This window comes from Oncorhynchus kisutch, linkage group LG11, assembly GCF_002021735.2.
Source record: "Oncorhynchus kisutch isolate 150728-3 linkage group LG11, Okis_V2, whole genome shotgun sequence".
In the NCBI taxonomy this organism is placed as follows: Eukaryota; Metazoa; Chordata; class Actinopteri; order Salmoniformes; family Salmonidae; genus Oncorhynchus; species Oncorhynchus kisutch.
In genome coordinates, this window is record NC_034184.2 from 86,836,976 (window position 1) to 86,850,521 (window position 13,546).

Here is a 13,546-nt window from a genome sequence, read left to right on the forward strand (position 1 = left end):
CAGGCCCCAGAGCGACAGTCAGGCCCCAGAGCGACAGTCAGGCCCCAGAGGGAGGGACAGTCAGGCCCCAGAGGGAGGGACAGTCAGGCCCCAGAGGGAGGGACAGTCAGGCCCCAGAGGGAGGGACAGTCAGGCCCCAGAGGGAGGGACAGTCAGGCCCCAGAGGGACAGTCAGGCCCCAGAGCGGCAGTCAGGCCCCAGAGCGGCAGTCAGGCCCCAGAGCGACAGTCAGGCCCCAGAGCGACAGTCAGGCCCCAGAGGGAGGGACAGTCAGGCCCCAGAGGGAGGGACAGTCAGGCCCCAAAGCGGCAGTCAGGCCCCAGAGGGAGGGACAGTCAGGCCCCAGAGGGAGGGACAGTCAGGCCCCAGAGCGGCAGTCAGGCCCCAGAGGGAGGGACAGTCAGGCCCCAGAGCGGCAGTCAGGCCCCAGAGGGAGGGACAGTCAGGCCCCAGAGGGAGCGACAGTCAGGCCCCAGAGCGACAGTCAGGCCCCAGAGCAGCAGTCATACATACGTTATAAAGGGCTGCAGTCAAAAACAGAAACCACCTGCAGTGACAACATGAGGAGGTAATGGACTGACAGGAACAACAACATCAGGTAAGTATAGATATATATATATATATATATTTTAATATTTAAACCCACTAAAAAGTTGTAAATACAACCTTTGAATGAAAGGCACAGTGAAATCAGACACCGCTGATATAAGATACTCAAATGAAACATCACAGTACAAAAGCAGACAGTTATTTACATACAAACCCCTCCTCCAACTACTGAACGAACCAATTAGAATCCTCCAGGTCCCCCCGGGGGGGGGGGGGGGGGGGGAACAGGAAACATTCCCGATGACAACAAAACCAGGCGTTTGAGTCCGAAATCGCACCCTATTCCTTATTTAGTGCACTACCATGCGGTCAAAAGTTGTGCACTATATATAGGGAATAAGGTGCCATTTCAGACATCCACAAGGAGATTCTAAATCATAACTAGAACTAGAACAATCCTATCCATTTTTTCAGCCAAACTAGTCGTTATTGCTTTACAAAGACAGACAGGGGTCATGAACCCGGCCCCAGACCTGTAGAAGGACAGACAGGGGTCATGAACCCGGCCCCAGACCTGTAGAAGGACAGACAGGGGTCATGAACCCGGCCCCAGACCTGTAGAAGGACAGACAGGGGTCATGAACCCGGCCCCAGACCTGTAGAAGGACAGACAGGGGTCATGAACCCGGCCCCAGACCTGTAGAAGGACAGACAGGGGTCATGAACCCGGCCCCAGACCTGTAGAAGGACAGACAGGGGTCATGAACCCGGCCCCAGACCTGTAGAAGGACAGACAGGGGTCATGAACCCGGCCCCAGACCTGTAGAAGGACAGACAGGGGTCATGAACCCGGCCCCAGACCTGTAGAAGGACAGACAGGGGTCATGAACCCGGCCCCAGACCTGTAGAAGGACAGACAGGGGTCATGAACCCGGCCCCAGACCTGTAGAAGGACAGACAGGGGTCATGAACCCGGCCCCAGACCTGTAGAAGGACAGACAGGGGTCATGAACCCGGCCCCAGACCTGTAGAAGGACAGACAGGGGTCATGAACCCGGCCCCAGACCTGTAGAAGGACAGCCAACTTTTGGATCTGCTTTAATTCCCCATAACATTGGCTGGAGATTAGAAATATAGATCATTTAAAGGTCGATGGCTCAGAGGGTACGCTGAGGAGTGAAGAGGCAACGGTTAATATCGAACACAAAACTCAAGAGAGATTACAACATGTGAGGAGTCAGAATCAGGGCTGTTGAGGAAGTACAACAACAAAACAACCCCCCCCCCCCCACACACAGAAGAGTTCAGACAGAATCAGCATTTCCCTTTTCAAACAGAACAGACAGACAGTGGAACTGTAGAGGAGAAAACATTAGACAAACTAGACACTAAAAAGTCACTCAAATCAATTATAGCAGACTCTGTAGGTACCGCAATGGAAATATGACTCAATTCTTCCAAATCACTTCCTGTCCGTGTTCCTTTACCCACAGAACACCACTCATCTGAAAGATCCTGATAGGTGAAATACATAGGATGTTCCCCTTTCCAGATCTTTAACCTCTTATATATTATACAACAACAGTGATAGTGACTGGTAGTGAAGGAAAGGACACAAGGAGAGGAGTCTATTTGGAAGTGTTGGGACAGAGCATGAGGAGAGAGGAGTCATTGAGTCAGACACCACATGCTCCATTAGAGTAGCCAGGCGCTTTTCCCTCAGCTCTCCCCCAGGAGAACAGTCCTGCTCTGGGCCTGTCGATCCCCTTCTCCTGGTCCACTAGCTCCAAGCACCTCATTCTCACCAGCTACCAAACAAAGTCAGAAATAAAAATATAAACCAGCAGTGAAGGACTTCCTAGTTCCCTTTAAACATCTCCTATCGATCAGTTTGGGTTTCCACCAGGAAGGAGACCAAACCAAACCAGCTGTGTGACCAGTGAGGAGATCTCCTGCACTTGAAGTGAGACGAGGAGGGTCAAGGGTTAAGTTCCTGGGGACAAGGTCAGGGGGGGTGAAACCCTGACCAGCCATGCCGAGCTGCAGGCTATCGCCAAGTGTAGGCTCTCTTCATCACCTCGCCGTGGCTGAGGAGGAGGAGGAGGAGGAAACTAGCTGGGTGAGGTAGTCCCTCAGCTCCTTGGCAGCCGTGAAGCGTCCGTAGCGTTTTTTAGGGTTGGTACACTCGTCCAACAGCGCTTCCAGCTGGCCGTCTTTGGCTACGTGGGCTGGGGGGTCGTGGAGCAGGCCGCCGGTGGTCCCTCGCCACGTGGCGTAACGAGACAGCAGGTTCTGACACACAGCGTAGTAGTTGTGGTCCACGGTGACGCGGTTACACAGAGACTCCTTGGAGAAGGACAGGCAGGCTTCCTTGTCACAGTCCTCGAAGCGACTCTCGTACCACACGTCATAGTTCTCTGGTTTATCTGGAGAGAGAGACAGAGAGAGACAGAGATAGGGACAGAGAGAGACAGAGAGAGAGACAGAGACAGAGAGAGAGACAGAGAGAGGGACAGAGAGAGACAGAGAGAGGGACAGAGAGACAGAGAGAGGGACAGAGAGAGACAGAGTGGGACAGAGAGAGACAGAGAGAGGGACAGAGAGAGACAGAGAGAGGGACAGAGAGAGACAGAGAGAGACAGAGAGAGACAGAGAGAGGGAAAGAGAGAGACAGAGAGAGGGACAGAGAGAGACAGAGAGGGACAGAGAGTGTTAGAAAGGGACAGAGAGAGGGAAAGAGAGAGGGACAGAGAGAGGGACAGAGAGACAGAGAGAGGGACAGAGAGAGACAGAGAGAGGGACAGAGAGAGACAGAGAGGGACAGAGAGAGACAGAGAGGGACAGAGAGAGGGAAAGAGAGAGGGACAGAGTGTTAGAGAGGGACAGAGAGAGTGGTGGAGAGGGACAGAGAGAGTGGTGTAGAGGGACAGAGAGAGAGACAGAGAGAGAGACAGAGAGAGAGACAGAGAGAGAGACAGAGAGAGAGGCAGAGAGAGAGACAGAGAGAGAGGCAGAGGTTAGACAGGTATACTACTACTGAGAGATATGACTAGGATACTGTGAGGGAACAGCCATTGTTAGAGTGAGTCCATTACATATCCCCGTCATTGTTGTGTTAAAAACTATTTCAGATCCTTTTTCCAAAAAGCTGAACTGGCATTGATTCAGACTGAACAAACACTAGAGATGGGAACAGATTACATTTCACTAAAACAACTGAACACCCTTCATTAGCAGTGACTGAACCTTCCATCAATCAAGGGGTTTTTAAAATGGCTGCCGTATCGTCTTCATTGTAAACATCTAAATAACACAGTGTTTCATTTATGAATTGGAAGATGTCGGAAACACAAAGAGTGACCAGGGGGCTCTGAGGTACCTGAGCGCATAAAACAATTATAATAATTAATTTGCTGCAGTGGAATAGAGGCACTTGTTGTAGTGGTAAAAATGTCGCCTTTTGTCGACATTTAATGCAAATTAACATCATTTTAGATGAATGAAGATGTTTTTGCAGAATCTCTTTTTAATACTGCAAAACTGATCAAGATGCCAGACTACTTTGACACTGTCACACCGAGATCAATAAAGATGACCTTGTCTTGAATCCGCCAAGGCCCAGGTGTGTGAGGAGACACGTTGTACAATAGGAGAAAATTATAGTCAAAAAAATATATATTAGATTCCCAGTTTCACTGAGTCACCCAATGAAATGCAGCTCGCCTCGCTCCTCGATGGCAGTCCATGCCAAAAGCTCATCTCTCTCTCGTTTTACTTTGTAAATCAATAACGTTCGCTCAGTAGGCCGATTTGGATGTGGATCTACTAGGTCGGGAAGCCTCCAGAAAGATTCATATTCTCTTTTCAGTAAAAACACGATTTGGATGTGGATCTACTAGGTCGGGAAGCCTCCAGAAAGATTCATATTCTCTTTTCAGGAAAAACACATTGGCTTCCCATCCTGCATTTGAATTCTAAAAGCCTGTTTTGTCTGCGTGCTGTTTCACTGACAGATTTGGCACGCTTCCTGATTGTAGGCATGCCTTGTGATTGGGCTACACACGCTTCCTGATTGTAGGCATGCCTTGTGATTGGGCTAGGCTTCCTGATTGTAGGCATGCCTTGTGATTGGGCTACACACGCTTCCTGAATGTAGGCATGCCTTGTGAATGGGCTACACACGTTTCCTGATTGTAGGCATGCCTTGTGATTGGGCTATACACAATCCACAGCTAGTCCTATTGTTTTTAAAGAAGCTACTGATCCTCTGTGGCTAAACTACAGGCCTACTCATGGTTTAGTATTTTCAATGATTTAATTTATTTCTGAACAGACAGATGTAATTCTATCCTTTTGTGAAAGTTATTTCAGGTGATCAGGGGTGATTACAGGACCTCCAGCACCCCGGCCGTAGCTATGATTCTGTCAGGATATAAATGATGATGTCAAACGCTGCAGGGACGGGAGTCGGAGGCTCATGTCTGTCAGAGCAGAGAGGGAATCTCATACAGGGGGTGGTCTATACAGTCTATACAGGGGGTGGTCTATACACAGGGTGGTCTATACAGTCTATACAGGGGGTGGTCTATACACAGGGTGGTCTATACAGTCTATACAGGGGGTGGTCTATACAGTCTATACAGGGGGTGGTCTATACAGTCTATACAGGGGGTAGTCTATACAGTCTATACAGGGGGTGGTCTATACAGTCTATACAGGGGGTAGTCTATACAGTCTATACAGGGGGTAGTCTATACATGGGGTGGTCTATACAGTCTATACAGGGGGTGGTCTATACAGTCTATACAGGGGGTGGTCTATACAGTCTATACAGGGGGTGGTCTATACAGTCTATAAAGGGGGTGGTCTATACAGTCTATACAGGGGGTGGTCTATACAGTCTATACACATGGTGGTCTATACAGGGGGTGGTCTATACAATCTATACACGGGGTGGTCTATACCGTCTATACACGGGGTGGTCTATACAGTCTATACACGGGGTGGTCTATACAGGGGGTGGTCTATACAGTCTATACAGGGGGTGGTCTATACAGTCTATACACGGGGTGGTCTATACAGGAGGTGGTCTATACAGTCTATACAGGGGGTAGTCTATACAGTCTATACACGGGGTGGTCTATACAGGAGGTGGTCTATACAGTCTATACAGGGGGTAGTCTATACAGTCTATACACGGGGTGGTCTATACAGTCTATACACGGGGTGGTCTATACAGTCTATACACGGGGTGGTCTATACAGTCTATACACGGGATGGTCTATAATGGGGTGGTCAATACAGGGGGTGGTCTATACAGTCTATACAGAGGGTGGTCTATACAGGGGGTGGTCTATACAGTCTATACAGGGGGTGGTCTATACAGGGGGTGGTCTATACAGTCTATACAGAGGGTGGTCTATACAGGGGGTGGTCTATACAGTCTATACAGGGGGTGGTCTATACAGTCTATACAGGGGGTAGTCTATACAGGGGGTGGTCTATACAGTCTATAGAAGGGGAGGTCTATACAGTCTATACAGGGGGTAGTCTATACAGGGGGTGGTCTATACAGTCTATAGAAGGGGTGGTCTATACAGTCTATACACGGGGTGGTCAATACAGCGGGTGGTCTATACAGTCTATACAGGGGGTGGTCTATACAGTCTATACAGGGGGTGGTCTATACAGTCTATACAGGGGTGGTCTATACAGTCTATACAGGGGGTGGTCTATACAGTCTATAAAGGGGGTGGTCTATACAGTCTATACAGGGGGTGGTCTATACAGTCTATACACGGGGTGGTCTATACAGGAGGTGGTCTATACAGTCTATACAGGGGGTGGTCTATACAGGGGGTGGTCTATACAGTCTATACACGGGGTGGTCTATACAGTCTATACAGGGGGTGGTCTATACAGTCTATAAAGGGGGTGGTCTATACAGTCTATACAGGGGGTGGTCTATACAGTCTATACAGGGGGTGGTCTATACAGTCTATAAAGGGGGTGGTCTATACAGTCTATAAAGGGGGGTGGTCTATACAGTCTATACACGGGGTGGTCTATACAGTCTATACACGGGGTGGTCTATACAGGGGGTGGTCTATACAGTCTATACACGGGGTGGTCTATACAGTCTATACACGGGGTGGTCTATACAGGGGGTGGTCTATACAGTCTATACACGGGGGTTGTCTATACAGGAGGTGGTCTATACAGTCTATACAGGGGGTGGTCTATACAGGGGGTGGTCTATACAGTCTATACACGGGGTGGTCTATACAGGGGGGTGGTCTATACAGTCTATACAGGGGGTGGTCTATACAGTCTATACACGGGGTAGTCTATACAGTCTATACAGGGGGTGGTCTATACAGTCTATACAGGGGGTGGTCTATACAGTCTATACACGGGGTGGTCTATACAGTCTATACAGGGGGTGGTCTATACAGTCTATACACGGGGTGGTCTATACAGTCTATACACGGGGTGGTCTATACAGTCTATACAGGGGGTGGTCTATACAGTCTATACAGGGGGTGGTCTATACAGTCTATACAGGCAGTGGTCTATAACGTCTATACAGTCTATACAGGGGGTGGTCTATACAGAGGGTGGCCTATACAGTCTATACAGGGGGTGGTCTATACAGGGGGCGGACTATACAGGGGGCGGACTATACAGGGGGTGGTCTATACAGTCTATACAGGGGGCAGTCTATACAGTCTATACATGGGGTAGTCTATACAGTCCTATACAGGGGGTAGTCTATACAGTCTATACAGGCGGTGGTCTATACAGGGGTGGTCTATACAGTCTATACAGGGGGTAGTCTATACAGTCTATACAGGGGGTGGTCTATACAGGGGGTGGTCTATACAGTCTATACAGGGGGTGGTCTATACAGGGGGTGGTCTATACAGTCTATACAGGGGGTGGTCTATACAGTCTATACAGGGGGTGGTCTATACAGGGGGTGGTCTATACAGTCTATACAGGGGGTGGTCTATACAGTCTATACAGGGGGTGGTCTATACAGGCGGTGGTCTATACAGTCTATACAGGGGGTGGTCTATACAGTCTATACAGGGGGTGGTCTATACAGTCTAATGAATACACAAACCAACACACATCAGTTCTTAGAATATCAGGCACGGTATCACATGATGTTTTTAGGGGGCTGAGAATTAGAGGGGGGACAACTTGAAATAATTTTTCACAAATAAACAGTGACAATTATTGTTCATGTCAAGAAAGGAAAGGTACCTGATCCTGATAAAAAGGGTTCTGAAACGAAACGGTCCAAAACTGAGAGGTGTCGGATCCTGTTCTGCCTCAAAGTAAGCACTGACCTCACATGACCACAAGGAGTTAACGGCCCTCGAGGAGATAACGGCCCTCGAGGAGATAACGGCCCTCGAGGAGATAACGGCCCCCGAGGAGATAACGGCCCCGAGGAGATAACGGCCCTCGAGGAGATAACGGCCCCCGAGGAGATAACGGCCCCCGAGGAGATAACGGCCCCCGAGGAGATAACGGCCCCGAGGAGATAACGGCCCCCGAGGATATAACGGCCCCCGAGGATATAACGGCCCTCGAGGAGATAGCGGCCCTCGAGGGCCGAGGAGATAGCGGCCCTCGAGGAGATAACGGCCCTCGAGGAGATAACGGCCCGAGGAGATAACGGCCCTCGAGGAGATAACGGCCCTCGAGGAGATAACGGCCCTCGAGGAGATAACGGCCCTCGAGGAGATAACGGCCCCCAAGGAGGTAACGGCCCTCAAGGAGATAGCGGCCCTCAAGGAGATAGCGGCCCTCAAGGAGATAACGGCCCTCAAGGAGATAACGGCCCTCAAGGAGATAACAGCCCTCAAGGAGATAACAGCCCTCAAGGAGATTACTGCAAGAGTCTGTGTCATCAGAGGCCATTATATAAATGTTTTTGGGACATAAACAACCACCAAAAAACGAATTTAACATCTAATCTGGCAGAAATAGACCAACAACTTAGGGTTCTATTGAAATACATCTATTTGGACATTTAATTTTCTCCTTCATGTGTTCATGTTAAACGTCTCTTTCTATTTAGGGAGGAAACAGTCGGAGCATTAAAGCAGTTCAATAGGATCAGATCAATAATCCCTGAGGATTCAGACATAATCCGTTCTAATGCAGCCGTCCTCCGACCCCGTCAGAACGACTCAATCACACAACACACTGCTGCCCAGTCAGCCAACTAGTGTCCATCACAGCCCCCATTGGTGCCCTGTTGTCGAAGGGTCCAGCTCAATCACCACTTGACACAAGCACGTTTCAGAGCCAGTGAAGCACCACATATCACGGTCAACTAACAGACTGAGAGAGAGGGGTAGAGAGAGAGAGGGGTAGAGAGAGAGAGAGAGAGGGGTAGAGAGAGAGAGAGGGGTAGAGAGAGAGACAGACACAGAGAGAGACAGAGAGAGAGAGAGAGACAGAGACAGAGAGAGACAGAGAGACAGAGACAGAGAGACACACAGAGAGAGAGACAGAGAGAGACAGAGAGAGAGAGAGACACAGAGAGAGAGAGAGAGACACACAGAGAGAGAGAGACACACAAAGAGAGACAGAGAGAGAGACAGAGAGAGAGAGACAGAGAGAGAGACAGAGAGAGAGAGACAGAGAGAGAGAGAGAGAGACAGAGAGAGAGAGAGAGAGAGAGAGAGAGAGAGAGAGAGAGAGAGACAGAGAGAGAGAGAGAGAGAGAGAGAGAGAGAGAGAGAGAGAGAGCGGGGGGGGGGGGGGGGGGGACTAGTAGCTTGGAGGAATATGACAGCTCCTTCCTCTTGGTTCATGTTTCGCTGTTTATCATGAAGTTTACTGCTGAAGGACAAACAGGGGGAACTAGTTAGCGATTCATGAATCAGATCTGAGTATTGCTGTGATAAGTAACGCTAGACATTCAGACGCAGTAAGAGAACAACATCACAGACACGGCTGTCTCCGAGGACAGAGAGGGAGAACACATACCGATATCAGAGAGGTTTAATCCAACCATAAATAAGAGATTGAATACAGAAGGTGTACAAGTATGTCACACACAGGGCGTCATAGCAACCGAGAAAACACCTCATACACACCTCTTAGTATCACACCCCGAACCCGATGACACACCTCTCTACACCCCCACACCTCTCTACCCCCCCCACACACCTCTCCACCCCCCCCCCCCCCCCCCCCCCACACCACCTCTCTACCCCCCCACACACCTCTCCACCCCCCCCCCCCCCCACACACCTCTCTACCCCCCCACACACCTCTCTACCCCCCCCACACACCTCTCACCCCCCCCCCACACACCTCTCTACCCCCCCCCACACACCTCTCTACCCCCCCACACACCTCTCTACCCCACCCACCACACCTCTCTAACCCCCACCACACCTCTCTAACCCCCACCACACCTCTCTACCCCCCCACCACACCTCTCTACCCCCCCCACACCTCTCTACCCCCCCCACACCTCTCTACCCCCCCCCCACACCTCTACCTCTCCACCCACCCCACCTCTCCACCCCCCCCCCCCACCACCTCTCTACCCCCCACACCTCTCCAACTCCACCCCCCCCCACCACACCTCTCTAACCCCCACCACACCTCTCTACCCCCCCCACCACACCTCTCTACCCCCCCACACCTCTCTACCCCCCCCCCACACCTCTACCTCTCCACCCCCCCCACCTCTCCACCCCCCACCACCTCTCTACCCCCCCCCACCTCTCCACCCCCCCACCACCTCTCTACCCCCCCACACCTCTCCAACTCCACCCCCCCCCACGCCTCTCTACCCCCCCCCCCCCCCACACCTCTACCTCTCCACCCCCCCCCACCTCTCCACCCCCCCCCCCCACCACCTCTCTACCCCCCCACACCTCTCCAACTCCACCCCCCCCTTCTCTAGACCCCCCCCCCCCCCCCACCTCTCTACCCCCCCCGGTGTTACAACTCACTCTGTTTGATCAGTCTCTTGTCGGCCACCAGGACGTTCTCAGCGTCCACCACGATGACCTTTCCGTCCCGCGGCCCCACGGCGAAGTTATCGAAGCTCACGTCCAGCAGGTAGAGGGCGAAGTCAAAGTCGTTGTTGGTGAGCTGCTCAGCGATGTCCATCAGCTGTCGGGCCAGGTCGACCCTCTTGTCCCACGGAGCGTTGTAGAAAGACCACAGCTCCTCGCCGACGTAGTTCACCGCCACCACGCGACCACACGCCCCCAGGTACTTGGCGAACGGCCAGCCCTCGTCTGACGGGAAACTCTGAGAGAGAGAGAAGGGATGTGGGTTATTAGAGGAGAGAAGAAAGGAAAACAGGTATATGTAACCTAGTGGTTAGAGTGTAGAGGAGGTAGGTAACCTAGTGGTTAGAGTGTAGAGGAGGCAGGTAGCCTAGTGGTTAGAGTGTAGAGGAGGTATGTAACCTAGTGGTTAGAGTGTAGAGGAGGTAGGTAACCTAGTGGTTAGAGTGTAGAGGAGGTAGGTAGCCTAGTGGTTAGAGTGTAGAGGAGGTAGGTAACCTAGTGGTTAGTGTGTAGAGGAGGTAGGTAGTCTAGTGGTTAGAGTGTAGAGGAGGCAGGTAGACTAGTGGTTAGTGTGTAGAGGAGGTAGGTAGTCTAGTGGTTAGAGTGTAGAGGAGGCAGGTAGCCTAGTGGTTAGAGTGTAGAGGTGGCAGGTAGCCTAGTGGTTAGAGTGTAGAGGAGGTAGGTAACCTAGTGATTAGAGTGTAGAGGAGGTAGGTAACCTAGTGGTTAGAGTGTAGAGGAGGCAGGTAGCCTAGTGGTTAGAGTGTAGAGGAGGTATGTAACCTAGTGGTTAGAGTGTAGAGGAGGCAGGTAGCCTAGTGGTTAGAGTGTAGAGGAGGTATGTAACCTAGTGGTTAGAGTGTAGAGGAGGTAGGTAACCTAGTGGTTAGAGTGTAGAGGAGGTAGGTAACCTAGTGGTTAGAGTGTAGAGGAGGCAGGTAGCCTAGTGGTTAGAGTGTAGAGGAGGCAGGTAGCCTAGTGGTTAGAGTGTAGAGGCAGGTAACCTAGTGGTTAGAGTGTAGAGGCAGGTAGCCTAGTGGTTAGAGTGTAGAGGTGGCAGGTAACCTAGTGGTTAGAGTGTAGAGGTGGCAGGTAACCTAGTGGTTAGAGTGTAGAGGAGGTAGGTAGACTAGTGGTTAGAGTGTAGAGGAGGCAGGTAGTCTAGTGGTTAGAGTGTAGAGGAGGCAGGTAGCCTAGTGGTTAGAGTGTAGAGGAGGCAGGTAGCCTAGTGGTTAGAGTGTAGAGGAGGCAGGTAGCCTAGTGGTTAGAGTGTAGAGGAGGCAGGTAACCTAGTGGTTAGAGTGTAGAGGCAGGTAGCCTAGTGGTTAGAGTGTAGAGGAGGCAGGGTAACCTAGTGGTTAGAGTGTAGAGGCAGGTAGCCTAGTGGTTAGAGTGTAGAGGTGGCAGGTAGCCTAGTGGTTAGAGTGTAGAGGCAGGTAGCCTAGTGGTTAGAGTGTAGAGGAGGTAGGTAACCTAGTGGTTAGAGTGTAGAGGCAGGTAGCCTAGTGGTTAGAGTGTAGAGGTGGCAGGTAACCTAGTGGTTAGAGTGTAGAGGAGGTAGGTAGACTAGTGGTTAGAGTGTAGAGGAGGCAGGTAGTCTAGTGGTTAGAGTGTAGAGGAGGCAGGTAGCCTAGTGGTTAGAGTGTAGAGGAGGCAGGTAGCCTAGTGGTTAGAGTGTAGAGGAGGCAGGTAGCCTAGTGGTTAGAGTGTAGAGGAGGCAGGTAACCTAGTGGTTAGAGTGTAGAGGCAGGTAGCCTAGTGGTTAGAGTGTAGAGGAGGCAGGTAACCTAGTGGTTAGAGTGTAGAGGCAGGTAGCCTAGTGGTTAGAGTGTAGAGGTGGCAGGTAGCCTAGTGGTTAGAGTGTAGAGGCAGGTAGCCTAGTGGTTAGAGTGTAGAGGTGGCAGGTAACCTAGTGGTTAGAGTGTAGAGGAGGTAGGTAGACTAGTGGTTAGAGTGTAGAGGAGGCAGGTAGTCTAGTGGTTAGAGTGTAGGAGGAGGCAGGTAACCTAGTGGTTAGAGTGTAGAGGAGGTAGGTAGACTAGTGGTTAGAGTGTAGAGGAGGCAGGTAGCCTAGTGGTTAGAGTGTAGAGGAGGCAGGTAGCCTAGTGGTTAGAGTGTAGAGGCAGGTAGCCTAGTGGTTAGAGTGTAGAGGAGGCAGGTAGCCTAGTGGTTAGAGTGTAGAGGAGGTAGGTAACCTAGTGTTAGAGTGTAGAGGCAGGTAGCCTAGTGGTTAGAGTGTAGAGGTGGCAGGTAACCTAGTGGTTAGAGTGTAGAGGAGGTAGGTAGACTAGTGGTTAGAGTGTAGAGGAGGCAGGTAGTCTAGTGGTTAGAGTGTAGAGGAGGCAGGTAGCCTAGTGGTTAGAGTGTAGAGGAGGCAGGTAGCCTAGTGGTTAGAGTGTAGAGGAGGCAGGTAGCCTAGTGGTTAGAGTGTAGAGGAGGCAGGTAACCTAGTGGTTAGAGTGTAGAGGCAGGTAGCCTAGTGGTTAGAGTGTAGAGGTGGCAGGTAGCCTAGTGGTTAGAGTGTAGAGGAGGTAGGTAACCTAGTGGTTAGAGTGTAGAGGCAGGTAGGTAGTCTAGTGGTTAGAGTGTAGAGGAGGCAGGTAACCTAGTGGTTAGAGTGTAGAGGAGGTAGGTAGACTAGTGGTTAGAGCGTAGAGGAGGCAGGTAGACTAGTGGTTAGAGTGTAGAGGCAGGTAGCCTAGTGGTTAGAGTGTAGAGGTGGCAGGTAACCTAGTGGTTAGAGTGTAGAGGCAGGTAGCCTAGTGGTTAGAGTGTAGAGGTGGCAGGTAGCCTAGTGGTTAGAGTGTAGAGGAGGTAGGTAACCTAGTGGTTAGAGTGTAGAGGCAGGTAGCCTAGTGGTTAGAGTGTAGAGGTGGCAGGTAACCTAGTGGTTAGAGTGTAGAGGAGGTAGGTAGACTAGTGGTTAGAGTGTAGAGGAGGCA

The 13,546-nt window shown here is 51.1% G+C and overlaps 1 protein-coding gene across 2 annotated transcripts in view; it reads right to left on the reverse strand.

Moving 5' to 3' along the window:
• Positions 1 to 599: 599 nt before the first annotated feature.
• The window catches only part of dipk2ab (divergent protein kinase domain 2Ab), a 96,249-nt gene continuing 83,302 nt past the window's right edge, over positions 600 to 13,546 (reverse strand). The window contains exons 3-5 of one of the 2 annotated variants that reach the window (XR_004211774.1): positions 10,539 to 10,842; positions 1,616 to 2,975; positions 618 to 1,574 (exon numbers count right to left, since the gene is read on the reverse strand). Coding sequence is in view for 1 of the 2 variants with exons in the window: in XM_031836443.1 (XP_031692303.1) it covers positions 2,623 to 2,975; positions 10,539 to 10,842 (657 nt within the window). In the remaining variant the exon portion in view is untranslated. Of the gene's footprint in view, positions 2,976 to 10,538; positions 10,843 to 13,546 lie in introns of both variants that reach the window. The other variant, XM_031836443.1, reaches the window with a different exon arrangement.